This window comes from Acinonyx jubatus, chromosome B1, assembly GCF_027475565.1.
Source record: "Acinonyx jubatus isolate Ajub_Pintada_27869175 chromosome B1, VMU_Ajub_asm_v1.0, whole genome shotgun sequence".
Lineage (NCBI taxonomy): Eukaryota > Metazoa > Chordata > Mammalia > Carnivora > Felidae > Acinonyx > Acinonyx jubatus.
In genome coordinates this window covers 194,993,368-195,009,435 of record NC_069382.1, presented here as the reverse complement: position 1 = coordinate 195,009,435, position 16,068 = coordinate 194,993,368, and the positions used below count along the sequence as shown (strand labels likewise).

At 52.5% G+C, this 16,068-nt stretch overlaps 1 protein-coding gene across 3 annotated transcripts in view; it reads right to left on the bottom strand.

Moving 5' to 3' along the window:
* Nucleotides 1-2,487: 2,487 nt before the first annotated feature.
* The window catches only part of SLC2A9 (solute carrier family 2 member 9), a 269,728-nt gene continuing 256,147 nt past the window's right edge, over nucleotides 2,488-16,068 (bottom strand). For 2 of the 3 annotated variants that reach the window (XR_008296422.1, XM_053217573.1), the window contains one exon: nucleotides 12,751-13,737. Coding sequence is in view for 2 of the 3 variants with exons in the window: in XM_053217573.1 (XP_053073548.1) it covers nucleotides 13,714-13,737 (24 nt within the window). In the remaining variant the exon portion in view is untranslated. Of the gene's footprint in view, nucleotides 2,686-12,750; nucleotides 13,738-16,068 lie in introns of those variants that run through there. The other variant, XM_053217572.1, reaches the window with a different exon arrangement.

Below are 16,068 nucleotides of genomic sequence, written 5' to 3'. Positions count from 1 at the left end.
AGGTTGGGAAACACAGTGTTAGCAGCATGTCTTGGCTGCCCCCGCAGGAAAGAGGTGAGCCCAGAAAAGAAGGGGCTAACCTGTAAGCAGGTGTGAAGTGAAATGGAAGGTGCTGGAAGTCTGGGGCATTGAGGGTCGAGAGAGGCAAGGCTGCCTCACATCTCCAACCTGTAGAAGGTCGAACTGAGAAGGTCCTACGTACAAATGCCAGTTAGAAGTCATGGCTAGGGCCAAATCAAGGGTGCAGCCGCCATGTTCTTTGTTAAATCATTGACTCGAAGTCAGCACGTACTCAATCCTTCAGGCCAACGAAGCAAGGAGGAAAGAATAAAGGTTGGCTGTGCCTTGGAAGCGTGACAGCCTAAGTGCTCGGAGTTAAGCTGAGAGAGAAAGGCATGTGTCTCAAAGGACTGTGGTGTGGTTACTGCCGTTCGGAATAAAGTAATAAGACACATATTCAGTTTTGGAGAGAGTTCCACTTCCATAAGAGCTCCAAGCTCTCTACGTTTTGAGACCAAAATGGACCCTTGGGCCTCCTAAATTCTGCATGCAGAAATCAGGCTGGGAAAGACGTGCACCCTCCTGGAATGGAATGTTCTCCAATGTCTTTTCCAGGAGGGAAATGGGGGCGGGGGAGAGAAGGATTTTCCAAACTATAGAGTGAAGGGCCACGGAAAACCAGTGGTCTGGAAGCTATTCCCAGGGAGTAGAACCAAGGCACCTCCAGGCTCCATTCTGCTTCCCTGGGTGGGCCCCCCGGTGTGCACCCAGCCCAATTTCAGAATCGCTGTGGGCCAGTGACGGCCGGGTGCCCCCCAGTCTTCCCGTGCAGGGACGAGAGTGTCCACCAGTGCTGTCTTGTCCCTGTGCAGAGTGAGGAATTGGTCTTGTGTCCTTGGCCTTCTCAACTTCAAGGTCGCATCTGTTGCAATCACGGGTGTCATTTTCATACTCAGAGTTATTTGCAATTTTATAGGTGATTTTTTTTTTTTTGCTTATGAATTATGGAAGCCTCACACCCAGTGAATGTTAGTTATTACTCTTATCTTGAAAATTTACTCCCCCCCCCCCGGCCTCCTTTTCACCTATGGTAATGTCTGGGACCCCCGTGTGATGAACAGACAGGACCCATGCGCAGTTTTGAGTCTGGGAAGACCACCTTCACCTGTTGGTTGGCCCTGGGCTGGGAAAGAGGAGCCCTCAGTCAATGTATTAGCTTCCTAGGGCTGTTACAACAAAGAACCGCATGTATATTTATATCCCTTTATTCCATTTGTTATAGGATTCTCGTAATTAAATCTTTACATAGGCCAACAACACCTAAGTGTGGAAAGCAAGTTGGTTCCTTTATTTATTTATTTTTTTAAAGTAGGCTTCATGCGCAGCACGGAGCCCAACATGGGGCTTGAACTCACGACCCTGAGATCAAGACCTGAGCTGTGGTCACGAGTCGGACACTTAACCGACTGAGCCACCCAGGCTCCCCAAGAAAGAAAGTTGGTTCCATGAAAGAAAGTTGACTCCTTTAGAAGGCTCCGTAAGTTTGAGTTGCTAAAAAAGTTCCCGTCAAACCAATGTGGGAGAGACAACTGTAGACTCTTATAAAATGAGTAAAAATCTAAAAAAGCCTGCAGCTTGCTCTACGAGTTACCATTCTATTTTAGAGCGTGAGAGACGGGGCTTATGAAAGACAAAATGGAGGTCCAGTTACCAGAATAACGCTGAACGGTCTCGACTTCCTTACTAAAGGTGAATGAATGCACATTTATATGTCAAAATAAACTAGTTGTGGGGCGCCTGGGGGGCTCCCTTGGTTAAGCGTTTGACCTTGGCTCAGGTCATGATCTCACAGTTCGTGGGTTCGAGCCTGGCGTCGGGCTCTGTGCTGATGGCTCAGAGCCTGGAGCCTGCTTCAGCTTCTGTGTCTCCCTCTCTCTCTGCCCCTCCCCGGCTCACGCTCTGCCTCTGTATCTCAAAAATAAATAAACATTAAAAAAAACAAAAACCAAACAAAATAAACTAGTTGTAATGTCTGTGTCATTTTAACTTCACTGACTCCATCCATCCCCCGAATCGGCTGGGCGAGGCTAGGTCATGCTACAGTAATTACCAACCCTTCAATCTCAGTGGCTCCCAGCTGCAAAGGTTTATTTCTTGCTCAAGCTGCAGGCCCACCCCAGAACCCGGGCTGTGGAGCGGCCTCTCTCGGGGACACCGCTGATTCTGTGGCAAAAGGGCAAGAGAAAGATGGTGAACCACGAGCCTTCATTGGCCGGCCGAAGTCACATGATCACTCCTGCACTCACCCAGCTGAGGAAGCGTCGTCCTCCCCCCAGGGAGGGGCTGGATAGTGGAGTGCACCCACCAGCCACAGGCCCTCAGCTGCTTCTGATAAGGGAACCCCACTCTGTCTTACAGACGAGCTCGTAAGAGTGATGGCCAACAATGACCGTGAGCTTCTTAAGTGCTGGGCACTGTTCTGGGTGCTCCGGATTCATTAACTTACTGCCTCACTCTTATTGCAGTCCTAGGAGTAGGTGTCATCATCCCCATTTTACAGATGAGGAACGCTGAGGCAAAGCAGGTAAAGCAGGCGGACCGAAAGCCCACAGTGAGGGTGTGCTTGGCACTTGCCCTTGAACCCGGGCTGTCCACCTCCAGCCGCTGCTCTGGAGGTCTGCGCTCCTGATGGGAGAACATATAAACAGTGTTCTGCTCAGCGGCTGGACACAGCCAGCACTTTTTAAATTCTTTCCAGCCTCGCCGTCGGGTTGGGCTGCGTTGGGTTTTCTAGAAGAAAGAATGTGGAGAAGGCTGTCTTCCCTTCTGGGTGATGCGTGTGGGGGAGGGAGAGGAAGAAGCAGGGAGAGTCGGGGAATCTGCCTGCACGGAGACCCAGGAAAATGGGCTTCCTCATCCCTTCTGGATACTTCTCTGAAAAGCTGGGAGAGTTAGGGGCGCCTGGGTGGCTCAGTCGGTTGAGCATCTGACTCCTGACTTATGCCTAGGTCACGATCTCACGGCTCATGAGTTCGAGCCCCATGTCGGGCTGTCTGCACAGACAGCCGGAGGCAGAGTCTGCTTGGGGTCCGCTCTCTCTCTCTGCCCCTCTCCTTCTCTCTCGTGCACACACACACTCTCTCTCTCTCTCTCTTGAAAATAAATACGTAAATTAACTTTAAAATAAGATAAAAGCTGGGAGAGGGGCACTCTGCTGTCTGGCTGTCAGGCTGGTGAGAGCCACGTAAGAGGATGTGCTTGACCCCAAATAGCTTTTTGGGAGATGTTCCAACTGGCCCGAGAAAGTTAGATGGGCTTGTAAGATTTTTAAAGACTGGAAGGGACCCAAATCATCGATTTCCTCCTGAGCTCCCTCCCAACCCGCGTGTTTAGCTGAACGACATCCACCTGCCCGGCTTGTTCGGATGCTTACGTGCAGCGTGGGCTTCAGTGCCGGGATCCAGGGACGGAAAAATCGATCCCGTTTCTTAAAATAACTCAAGACCTAAGTGGCATCCAGCCTTTCGGTGTGTGGACAGGGAGGAGGGATATCATGACTCTGGAAAAGCGAGGGCGGCTGGTTCATCACACTCAGATGAGGTCCTCCCGGCCCCTCTCCCTCCCGCCCCACGTTCTTGGCCTTTGTACCCCTCCCTCCGGCCCTGGTCACCTGCCTGTCTCCTCCTCCCCTTGAGGCTGCCGCCACAGTGAAGTGCTGAGCATCCCGGGCACATACCACGACGTTTCGTGTTCCTGTGCTTCTGTCTTCTAGAATGCCCTTTCTCCCTTATTTATCTTGGGCATTCCTACATGCCTTCAAGGTTCAGCTTCGGTGTCTCCTCCTCCAGGAAGCCATCTTTGATCTCCATCACCTTCCCTGCTAATACTGGGTCAGCTGCCTGTCCTTCGAGCTTCCATCGGTCTGTTCTGACATTTGTCACAGACCCTGCTTGTCTGGTTATCAGCTTTCTCCCCACCCTGGACTGAGCCCTTCGATAGCAGACCCTGCCCCTTGCTCCCTCCCATTCCCAGTGCAGGGCACCTGTGCGTGATGGATGCATGTCCACTGGGTGATCGCTCAAAGACCCTGCACGCTCAGATAAGCAGGTGAGACCTGCAGGAACCTTACCGATCACGTGAGAGAGCAGGGGCCAGGCTGTCCCAAGTCAGCCTTAGGCTTGGTGCTAGACCTGGCTAGAATCCACGGTCACCCAAAGCCTTGGCCAACTGTCAGTGGGAGGACAGTTTTATGCAGAGAGGCTGGTCAAACGCTTCTTGTTACTCTCCAGGCTCTAGACTGACATCCTAATAGAGCATCCTTGCCCCGTGAGCGAGGGGGGACCCGAGGGGTCTCCGTGAGCTCCAGTCTCCCCCTGGCCTTGTTTCCTTCTTCTTCCCTTGTCAATTCCACCGTGTCCTGCCACCAGCAGCTGGGTCGGCTCACGGCCAGGAGGGAACATGGATAAAGCTCACCCTCTGGGGGAGGTGGCCTGGCCCCGTGGCTCCGTCACTGGCTGGGTGGATGTTGGGCTGTCGCAGCATCCTGGCTGGAGCAGGGACTGGACTTCTGGCCGTCATGCCCATTCGTTTTCCAGCAGCTGCGCACAGCCTCCCTTTACCGCAGGCCAGGCTTTTCTCAGCAAACCTATTTCCATTTTGATGAGGTTCTTTGCACCCCGGGGCCAGCTCCGGTCTGTCCTTCGTGGTTGGCGTATGACACGCCTGTCTTTCAGGGGCTTTTGATCACATTCAAACTTCGCAGCACCAGTTTGGGGCTTTTGGTGACGCTCAGCCAGGATCAGCCCCAGGGGGAGCCAGTCAGCGGGTGGCGGGGGTGGGGGGGTGGGGGGTGGGGGGTGGTATTCCTCTTGAGAGGCTGGGCTTGGCCGGCAAGGCCTGAGCAACTCTTTTTTCCTTTTTTTTTTTTTCAACAACTCTGCCTCTCTCTTTCTCTAAATAAACTTAAAAAAAAAAGATACATGTGGAAATGAGGCTAGCTGGGGTTCCCTGGGAGAAAAGGGATGGCAAGGGATTCCAGGCGGAGGAAACGGGGCAGGGGCAGGGGCGAGAGGATGAGAGCAGAGAGCAGAGGTGACGGGAGGTGAGCAAGGCACCAGCCGCGGTGTGACGCGCCCTGCAGGCCGCGTGGAGTCGCGTGCGGGGACAGGACACCACACATCGGGGCTTGAGGAGGACGGCCCTGCCGGGGTGGGGACGGTGGTTGGCGAGAGGCGCCCGGGGGCAACGGCGAAGGCCTGGACAGGCGGAACAGTGGTCAAGGGCACCGTAGGGGGGCGGGGGGAGAAGCGCCCGTTCAGGGAGTAGCGTCGTCAGGACCGGTGCTGACTGCACGTGCAGGGAAGGCAGGAGCGTCCACGCGGCCCTGGGCTCCAGCCTGTAGGCGTGTTGTGGTCGTGATCAGGGGACCGAGGAGGAACAGGCGAAAGGCGGCTGCAGGGCACTTCCGGTTTGGGCGTGGCTGCTCTGCGTGCGGCGCCCCGCGGGCCTCCAGGGGGAGCGACCAGTAGGTGTTTGAACCGGGTCTGCGGCCGCAAAGGGAGCTCTGGCAGGAGACACACGTCTGTGGGTTGGGCGGTTGAAACCAGGGGGACAGGAGATCTTGCCCAGGGACGGCGTTTGAACGTGGCAAGGACCGAAGGCCGAAGATGGGGCCTCAGTCGGAGTAGGAAGAGTGAGAGTCCGCAATGGAAGGTGAGCAGGAAGGCGCCCGGGGAGGGAGGAGGACCAGGGGCCCCGGGAGTCACCCTGAGGACGGAGTGGCCATCCAGCTCCCCTGGCGGCTTGGGGAGTCTTCTGGAGGAGGCGACAGCTGAAGTGAGCTTGGGAAACACCTGCGGTGGCGAGGAAGGAGGGACACCGAGGGAATAGAGGAGGTAAGGTCACACCGAGGGGTGATGTGTTACAGGAATTGTGACGTTCTGGGGGAATCCAGAGGCAGGCTGAGGAGGGACAGTCCCTCGTCTCTGGCATGTTTCCAACACCCCACCTGACTCGGCCCTTCTAGTGATCCAGAAAGTACCCAGAGCCTCCCCAGAGGCGCTGGCAGATTTTCCAGCACGTTCTGTGGGCAACTCTTATAGGAATTCAATTTCTCCTGGCCAAATATATTTGGTCCTGGGTTAGACCCAGTTAAACAGACTCTGACTGCAGGGTGCCTCTGAGCCGTTAATGCACGAATGCCCTTGCTGACCCTCCCAGAAAGTCGAGGAGAGGGAGGACTTCCCAAACTCATGCGATGGAGGAACCCCTCTTCCCCAGGCACCCAGGGTCTAGGCTTTCTGGTAACTGCCTGCCTTCAGCACCAAGTCCTTATTCCTCACAATGGACTGCAAGGTCCTGCCTGCTTTTCGAGGCCAGAATCTTACCACCCCTTCCTACCCTTCCAAGTCCCCCCGTGCTCCGGCCACCCCAGCCACACGTATGCTCCCACGGGTCACGCTGTCACACGCTGCTGGGCTCTGAGTAGTGGCTCTTTCCCTTATCTGGGGTTCCCTCTCGTGAGAGGCCACCTCCTGCAGGAAGCCTTCCCTGATTCTCTCAGGCAGGTTAGGTGCCCTCCCTTGATTCCACCACGTCCACGCTTCCCCGCACACCGGCCCTCCCCGCTTGCGCTAAAGCTGTGTGCCTGCTGTCTTCCTCGCCTGCCTTCGCCCTCTTCGGTGGCGGACGCTGTGTTGGATTGATCCCAGGGCTGGCCACACAATGAGCGCTCCGAATCACAGTGTTTTGAGTTAATGGAAAGATGGAGAAGAGGCAGAGCTTGCCGGCAACGTTTCAGCCAGAGCGAGATTCTTTGGTCCAGTCGTGACCAACCCGCGAGCAATTCCTTACATTCTAGAGTCCCGTCTGGGTTATCAGGCAACTTTCTCACCCTTCCACTTTCTGAGATTGTAGGTGTGGTTGCACATCTAAAAGAGAGACTTGGGGGGATGGGGGGGCTGGCCTGGGAGGCTCAGTCGGTTGAGCATCCCACACTTGGTTTTGGCTCTGGTCATGATCTTATAGTTCGTGGGTTCGAGCCCTGCATCGGGCTCCGTGCTGACAGTGTGGATCCTGCTTGGGATTGTCTCTCTCTCCCTCTCTCTGGCCCTCCCCTCCTGGTACACACACACACACACACACACACACACACAGACACACACACACACACAGTCTCTCAAAATAAATAAATAAATAAATAAAAATATTTTAAAAAATCAAAAAGAGACATTGGAATTCTTCCATCAGTGCCTCACCCCTACAAATAAAGATTGCCCACACATGGGATGAAGGCTTTTATTTATAAATCCAGTTATTTATTTATTTATTTAGAGAGATCTCAAGTGGGGGAGGGGCAGAGACAGAGGGGGCGAGAGAGAGAATCCCAAGCAGCCTCTGTGCTGTCAGTGCAGAGCCCGATGTGGGGATTGAACCCACGAACCGTGAGATCATGACCTGAGCCGAAATCAAGAGTTGGGCGCTTAACTGACCCAGCCATCCAGGTGCCCCGTGAACCCAGTCTTGAGAAAGGCTGGTTCTCTCTCCTTTTACAACATACTTCTCAGGTCAGCCACAGTGTGAGGCCCGGAGGACCACTGTCTTTTAGCTTAGGAATCGCCCCTCTGTCTTGTTCGGTTAGGGTCGCAGCTGCCCTGCACACCCCCAGGGGCGCCGTGCACACAAAAGGAGGGGCAGCAAGGTGACCCTGGTTTGGGCGACAGGCATCGGTTCCCTCTTGCCTCGGACACTGTGGATCCCCTGCAGCCCTGGAGGTGGGTAACATTTGTGTCTGGGCCAAGGGGCGTTTCTTGGGAGGCTCTTGATACTGAGAAGACGCGGGGTTGCACGCCTCAAGTTGATTCTGATTTCCTTCGTTGAGAAAACCCCTTTATATTTTTGACATGACGCGGCACAGTAAAATGAGCATTAGGTTAGGATTCAGAGTATTTAGACTCAAATGTAAACTCCGCTGTTCATCTACAGGATGTCTTGGGCAGGTGCCAGACTTCAGAATACAAATGGTACCAATGGGCAAAGAATTTCTGCCTTAAAGTGTCCTGGTGGGGTAGGAGAGGGGAGAGGGGGTCCTCGGGCCCTGGTTGCTGAGTCACTAGGCTCAGAGGCTGGGGAACACCTGGTTCCTGAGGGTGGGAGGGAATGGGCCGGCTGTGGGTAGACAGATGCCTTTTCCATGGGGAAGGAAACACTGCTGACCTCTGGGAGGAGGTGACAGAGGAGAGGAGGGGCTTGGGTCTCTTGAGTCTTGTGAGGGGAGCAGAGTCCTTAGGAAGGAGGAGGAAGAAATGGGGGTCAAGTCTGGGGAGAGGAAGAGGGCAGCACGGTGAACTCCAAACAGGGCTTCAGCCTGGCTTGCACGCTGTGACCTGCCCTCTCCCACCTTTCTTGGGATCAATTTCTCAACCTCAGGGAACCTCAGTTTCCTCACTGGCTGCGACCAACACCTGCACTGGCAGAGTCATCATGAACCTGAGACATAATTCGTTTTAGGCACCCCGCACAGGTCATTAAATTATAGGTATTGCTGCCATCATTAATGGTTTTAACGGATCTCGACCTGTACAACGCTAACTGCCCACCGCACCGAGTCCTTAGCCCCTACGATGTGTCGCACATGCTGATAACTCTAGAGACGATTTTGTCCAGTCAGCCGATTTTGTAGGTGGGTGTTGGAGATCTCTGGGTAACAGTGTGGTCCTATTCTTACATCATCATTCTCTGGCCACCCAACCTAAAGTCACAACCCAGACACCGTGTTTTAATACTTTGCACTGCATTTATCACCGTTCGCTTTTTGTGTGTGACCTATTTATTTGTTTCGTTCTTATTTTCCATCCCCTCTACTTGAATGTCCACGTCGTGATAGCTGGGGATTTTCTTCTTTATCATCCCATCCATAGCACCTCAAACACTGTTGGGCACATAGTAGGACCACGGCAAGAGTCCAGTGAGTAAACGGATGGTAATCAATGAGTGGGGAGCAGCCACTTTATGGGTTATGGTTGACAGTTTTGTGACCTTGGGCAAGCCTTAGTTTCTTTTGAGGTCAAGTGCGGACAAGGATAGGGGAGACTCAGCAGAGCTCAGGCACCTCCAAGCCTTCAGGAACATGTCTCAAGGGATAAGAGCTTTGCAAATTCATCACTGTCTGGTTTTTAGCTTTAAAAATGCCACCTTCTTGGTACCTGAGAATTAGCTGGAGTGGGGGTGACACATTCCTACTGTTCTCGCCAGAGAGTGCTCTATAAACCAGGCATGCATGATAATTTGCCATTTTTTTGCTGTGCAATATAGAATTCAGAAAAATCAGGGCTCCAATTGGTTTGAACAGCTCTTTGGAAATCATTCTAATGAGAAGGCCACCAGGGCATTGTGGAGGGAGAAAAAAAGAGGCACGGCAGTTAACTGATGGAAATATTTGTTATTTCTGGCAGCTGGCGTTGAGAGTCGTGCATTCATTTCCAAACTCAGGAGCGATTGGACAGGCCGAGTCTATGGGTCAGAGCATCTTTATGCTTAAGAGGGCTTTGATACTTCTGGCTTTGTTTTCGGGCTCTCACAGCTGATCATCATCCCCTTACGATGGACCGAGGCTACCTTGGGATTTGCCAGCTCCTGTTTTGTCTTCTGCACATATTTTTCCAGTCTCTTCTGCTTTGCTGGGGACTCCCTCCCTGATTCGGATTACATCACCCCTGCCCTCTCCCCTGCCCACCACTCTGGGGTGAGCATATGAACAACTCAGCCTCCCGGGTCACCGTGACTGCCGTGGGGATGTGCCTGTGACCTGAGTAGGGAAGCAGTATCTTTGTGAGGTTGATACGTGGACACTGAGAGCGGAGGTTTGTTTGCAAAACTGACCACCACAACAACTGCTCCCTTCCTATTTGTCCCTTTGTGATGTGACTTTCTGTGCTTCCCATCAAGAGGTGGAATCCATTTTCCCTCCCCTTGAATTGGGGCTGGTCCCATGGATGGGGTCCCAGAGCTGATGGCCAAGAAAGAATTCTTGAGATGCTTTTGGTGCAAAAAAGGTGACTTTATTTTATTTTTTTTATTTAAAAAAATTTTTAATCTTTATTTTTGAGAGAGAGACAGCTTGTGAGCAGAGGAGGAGCAGAGAGAGAGAGGGAGACACAGAATCCGAAGCAGACTCCAGGCTCCGAGCTGTCAGCACAGAGCCCGACGTGGGGCTCGAACTCACAGACCATGAGATCATGACCTGAGCCGAAGTCGGATGCTTAACAGACTGAACTACCCAGGTGCCCCCCAAAAAGGTGATTTTATGAGAGCACGGGGACAGGGTCCATGGGCAGAAAGAGCTACACTGGGCGTGTGAAGGGTGGCTGGTTATATACTATGGAGTTGGGGAGGTAAAGTCAAAGGGAGGCCCCCAGAAGGACTTTCATGTGCTAAAGAGGACTCAGGAGACACCGGAGGCATTGCTGTGGTCAAGCCAAGGTTGTTTTCCCTCTAGTAAGGCATTAACATTAGGACAGTAGGGTTTCCTGGGGAAGGGATATACTCTCTTTGCCTCAAGTATTTGTCAAGGGGCTGCAGGTTATAAGGAAGTTTAATTTTACCTGCCATTTCCTTCTTGCCTCTGTTCCCCACATCACTGTGGAGGGGAGGGTGATGCTGGGGCTCCAGGAAACCCAATCTGTAGGTTTCTGGAGATTGGGTTATTGATACGATTGCCTTTTCCTTATAATTTACTAAGCTGTTTGTAAACGGATGGAGACTCTGTCCTGCACGACTGGGATCTCTATCAGTTAACCCTTTGCTTTCTTCTTTTAGCTTTAGGGTAGCCAGGGGTGCCCAAGGACTGTCCCACTTAGCCCACCGGGCAGGTGGGGTAGGGGAAGGAGCGATGTTTGCAGGGCTTCCGCTTGCCTTCTGCTCCCTCATCACCATGACTTTAAGCAATTGAAGAAATGTCTGCGTTCCAGGCCGCAGCCTCCAGAAGCCTTGCAGATTCTGTTCTCATTCTCTTAGAACACTGCCGCTTTGTGAGCCAGCCAGGCCGGAACCTCTTTGAGATTGAAATACTTCATGCAGAGAGAGACCCTGTAGAGAGAGGCTCAGACATCCATCCCAGCTGAGGCCTCTGACATGTGCCTGAGGCCACCTGAGACCAACCAGCTTCCAGCTGACAGCACGTGACCACAAATGCCTAACTGAATCCGGAGGACACCACATGGATCCAAAGGACTGCCCAGCTGAGCCTCGCCCGATCCGCTGACCCACAGAATTGTGGGCAGAGAAATGGCTGTTCTTGCGAAACCACTAAGTTTTGGGGAGTTTGGTTCCATAGCAATAGAGAAGTAATGCACTGGGTGAGAGATTCTCTCCCCCTTCATCCCCTACCCCACTGGGCGGCCAGGCTGGGAAGGTGCCAGGCGGAGGCTGCCATGTTGGGATTCTCAAGCACAGAAAGCCAAGACTTAAGCTGGTTGTGTTGCAGGAGTTTTTATCTCAATACCCAGGGTTCGTTGTCTCACCCCTTCGAAGAACGAAGAGGTGGACACGAAATGAGCAGCAGGTATAAGATTGGATAGTAAGAATACTGGGAAATCTGTCTTTACAGAGAGGGGACATTCGAAGGTGAATGCCCGCCAACTATAGGCAAGGGTTCTTGTTTTATAAGGCTCTGGCCAGCCCTCCCCTTCCCCCGCCTTTCCCTTCCCTTGCCCCCCATGTTCCTTCTCAGATTCTACCCTCATTGACTGGATAACTTTAGGTGCTGGGTTGTCCATTCCTGATTGGCTCGTTTCCATTGTATGAGGGGCGGTCTGTGGTCAACTAGTGGGTCCGTGGGTCCTGGGTTTTATGGTTTACTTATTTTTAGTCAGGTCTTTTGTCAAATTCCTGAGAGAAACCTGAGGGGGAGTAGGTGGTGTCTGTAACATTCTTAGGAGGAACCTTACGCCTGAGGGGGTTTGCTGCGGTCAGACACTCCCAGCATCGTTCCAAAATGGGTGTTTTTTCCCCCACCCAGGGAACCTCAGGCCCTACCCTTTCCCTCTCTGCCTATTTTATCCTATCGTTTCCTATCCTGGACTTCCAGCTTAGCAAATGAAAAACCTTCTATCCTAGTTTGAAGTTCGTTTGGTCAGGATTCCTTCTCCCTCAGGGGAAAGGGGGACCGACAGACATTCGTTTGCTGGGTATGTTCTGTGCAGTTAGGCGTCAGCCGCGCTTTGTTGGCCTGGCGTTGTTGAATATCCTTAAACTTAGTTCCCGTATCGGTCAAAGTTTCCCGATTTCAAAACAATGATCTTCTTCGCAATTTATTCATTCAGCTACTCTCCATTTAGCCCTTACTGTGAGCCAGGTAACTGCTGGAGGTTCCACAGGTGGGAGTGCTGGGAAACAAAGGCAGAAGGAAATGGCAGATGAACTGAATCTCCTTCTAACCTGCAGCGCATGGACAAACACTCGAGGCCAGCAGAGTAAAACGTTTCTCCAGGAACTCCCTAGGTCTTAATGATAACGCTTTGCTGGACGGAAAAATAGCCTTAGGGAGGCCTCCCGTATCCTGTGGATCTTCTTTAGCATATGAAAATCTCACTGGAAACGTCTCCTGGATGACCTTTACCTGCCCCACCCCCCAAGTATATAACCAGTCTCTCCTCATGGTCCCTGGGCGGCTCTTCCTGCCCACGGGTCCCGTCCCCGTGCTTTAATAAAATCACCTCTTTGAAAATTTTTTGATGTTTTTTATTTTTGAGAGAGAGACAGAGAGACAGAGTGCGAGCAGGGGAGGGGCAGAGAGAGAGGGAGACGCAGAATCCGAAGCAGGCTCCAGGCTCCGAGCTGTCAGCACAGAGCCAGACATGGGGCTCGAACCCACAAACCGTGAGACCGTGACCTGAGCTGAAGTCGGACACTCAACCGACTGAGCCACCCAGACGCCCCTCAAATCACCTTTCTGCACCAGAGACATCCCAAGAATTGTTTCTTAGCCGTCGGCTCTGGACCCCCAACACTCCAAAACCCCACCAGTAGGACAAGTCCAGTGTCCCTAGACTCCAATCCAGGCTATTTAATTAGAATTGTGTTAGATTCCAAGCAGAGAAAGAAACGGACACTATGAGAGCGTGCACAGCCCTCCTCACCGTCTTGTCGTGAGAGCCCAAGGGGGTCACACAGGTGGGACACCTGACAGGGGTGTCCTGCTCATTTTTGGTTTCACTCCCAGAATAAAACTGTAAGGCCGTTTCTGAAGTATGTGCCTCAGCATTGAACATACCTTCTCTCAGAGGCTCTTTTCGGCTCCTAGCGCTCACACGGAATGCAACATCCTCGATTTGCCACATGGTGAGGCGGCGAGCGGCTGAGAAGCGCCTGCTCTAAATTCAAGAGGCACAGAGTCTAGGAGCAGCTGGAGGTGTGGGCTCCCAGAGCACCTCCTGAAATACTGCCTCTGTCTTCACCGCCCACATGTCCTGCTGAGAGCCCAGCGTCTTTTATTTCCTTGGCCTTTATTACTTCCAGCTCTGGTTCTTGGTGGAGACAAACCGCAGTCCCCAAATGCTGCGATTTGATGAGAGGAAATTTACTTAATGTACAAATTGGCCAGGGGAAGCGATTCTGATAAGGATAATTACATCCACATCTTCGTGTAAATTACCGCAAATGTCTGAAACAGCCGCCGAGCCCCTGTCATTCAGCGCGACCTCCATCCTTTGGGGTTCACAGCCAGCAAATGGATGTTCCCTGGAAGGGGAATGGGCAGAAGCCTGATTATAATGACCTGACCGCCTCGAGTGCCCTCGTTTATTCCAGTAAGAAATAGTGTCAGAACAGGGTATTGTCTGCATAGACCGATGTTTAGCCAGACATGGAAGGTGTGGGGTGGGTTTGGTCCCGGGCATATTTAGGAAGTCATGTTGGTCCCACACTCATGAGTTTTCAGTCTAGAGCCAAACCACTGACCAGGGTGGTCTCCCACTCTCGCCCTTACATCCACTGTGTTTGGCTGCACCAACAGTTGGCTATTCTCTGAATATGCCATTCCCGTGCCATCGGCCCCCCTTTGTCTCCCAACTCCTTCCTGCCCTGTCTCAGCCTGATCGAACCCTAACACCACACTGGAGATGCGGCTCACAATTCGGGAGCAGCTGGGGGTCCCGTGGCATCCTCTTCCTCTCATCACTTCGTCACGACATTTATTTGTTCAGTAAGCGTGTAACGAGCCCTTACCAGGAACACGGGGGCTTGAGATGAATCATTTTCTTGTAGAATCTCAGAGTCTGGGAGGGGAGGCATTCAAGTGAGAAAAGATCACCACGATGGTAACGCAGTGCTCAGTCCCGCAATAAAGGTGAACACAGGCTTCTGCGAGAATCAGAAGGACCCAGTGAAGACTGGTCCAGAAGAGCTAGAGGCAGGTGTTAGAGGCTGGAGGACAGACAGGAAAGCAGCCTCCAGACTGAGCAGGAACTTTGAGACAGAGAAATGAAGCAAACACTTCGTACCATTTACAGAGTTGAGTTCAGGGTGACTTACAGACAGGGGGGATCAGGAGGCATACGATCTAGGTGCCACACAGCTATTCTCTATAAAGTTGGGACCTTAACCCACACATTTTTTGTCTTAATGTTTGAGAGAGAGACAGAGCATGCATACACATGTGAGTGAGTGGGGGAGGTGCAGAGGGAGGGAGAAAATCCCAGGCAGAGTTCATGCTTGGTCTGGAGCCCAGCACGCAGGGCTCAATCTCACAACCGTCAGATCATGACCTGAGCCCAAACCAAGAGTCAGATGTTTAACTGAGTGAGCCACCCAGGTGCCTCTAACCCATAGCTTTCATAGACCGAGGGGCAGAGCAGTGAGGTCACAGGGCAGTTAACTAAAGTGGGGCCACCTGTGTCCCTGCCACGTATGGGCCACTTTAGGGAAGATGGAAACAAGCCTCCTCACACTCCAGTCAGGGCATATTAACCTCCGAGGGGCCTAGAGGGGGGTCATTGTGCAGGCAGGAACAGGTGGGGGCAGGAACAAGGTGGGGGCCCAAAGATGGAGTCAGTGTTGTCTGCACTCCTACAGGCAGGAGGGCCTCGCACAGTCTTTCAGGATGAGTAGAAGTCACCCAGGTGAGGAGAAAGAGGAAGGCATTCTACAGAGAGGGACCAGAGAGGGTGCTGATTCCCAGTGGTTTGTTTTCCCCAACATTTTCTCAGCCTCTTGAAGGAAGAGATTGGTTTCATCCAGTTGTTATCCCCAGCACCTGGCATCGATGCATAGTAGGTGCTCAGCAAACGTTTGTGGGATGAATGAACTAGACTTTACCCCAGAGAACACAAATTCTGTTCTTGTTTGCGTGTGCACGCTTAGCAGTGCCACAAAACCCAGTGGATAATGAGAAAACGTAACCGAAGATAATGGGGTCTGTATCAGCTATCTACATGTGCTTTAACAAACCATGCCAAAACTTGGCAGTTTATTGCAACAACCACCTATTATTCCTTGTGATTCTGTGAATGGCTCAGGGATTCTTCTGCTGCGTTCTCCTGGACTCACCCATACAGCTGCATTCAGCCGCAGAGTCACTGGATCAGGGCTCAGCACAGTGGAGATAGCTGGGCCCCTCTGTCACATGGCCCTTGCATCCTCAAAGAGGCTAGATTGGGCTCCCTCGTATGGTGACATTAAAACTCCAAGAGGGAAAGACTGAGAGCACTGTGTCATATTTTTCTGATGTCTCCGTGGCCAAAGAGAGTTGCGTGGCCACGTCCAGACTCAGCACGGTTGGGGATCACGCAAGGACAGGCAGCCAGGGAGGCGTGATTCACCAGGGCCGTCAGGGTTGCAACCGACCACAGGTCGGTAGGCGTCCGACTGTCACAGTGGAAGGGATGGTACCTGCAGAGTCATTGATCTGGAGACAAGGGCTGGGGCCAGGTTTCTGAAGTCCCAGAGGGCAGCAGCAAGAGCACTAAACTTGGCCGGACTAGGAGCCTGAAGAACAGGGCTTGAATTGGATGAAGTGAATCCAGTATTTACTTCTCAGGTAACCTCCAGTACTGTAGGCAATAATGTGAAATC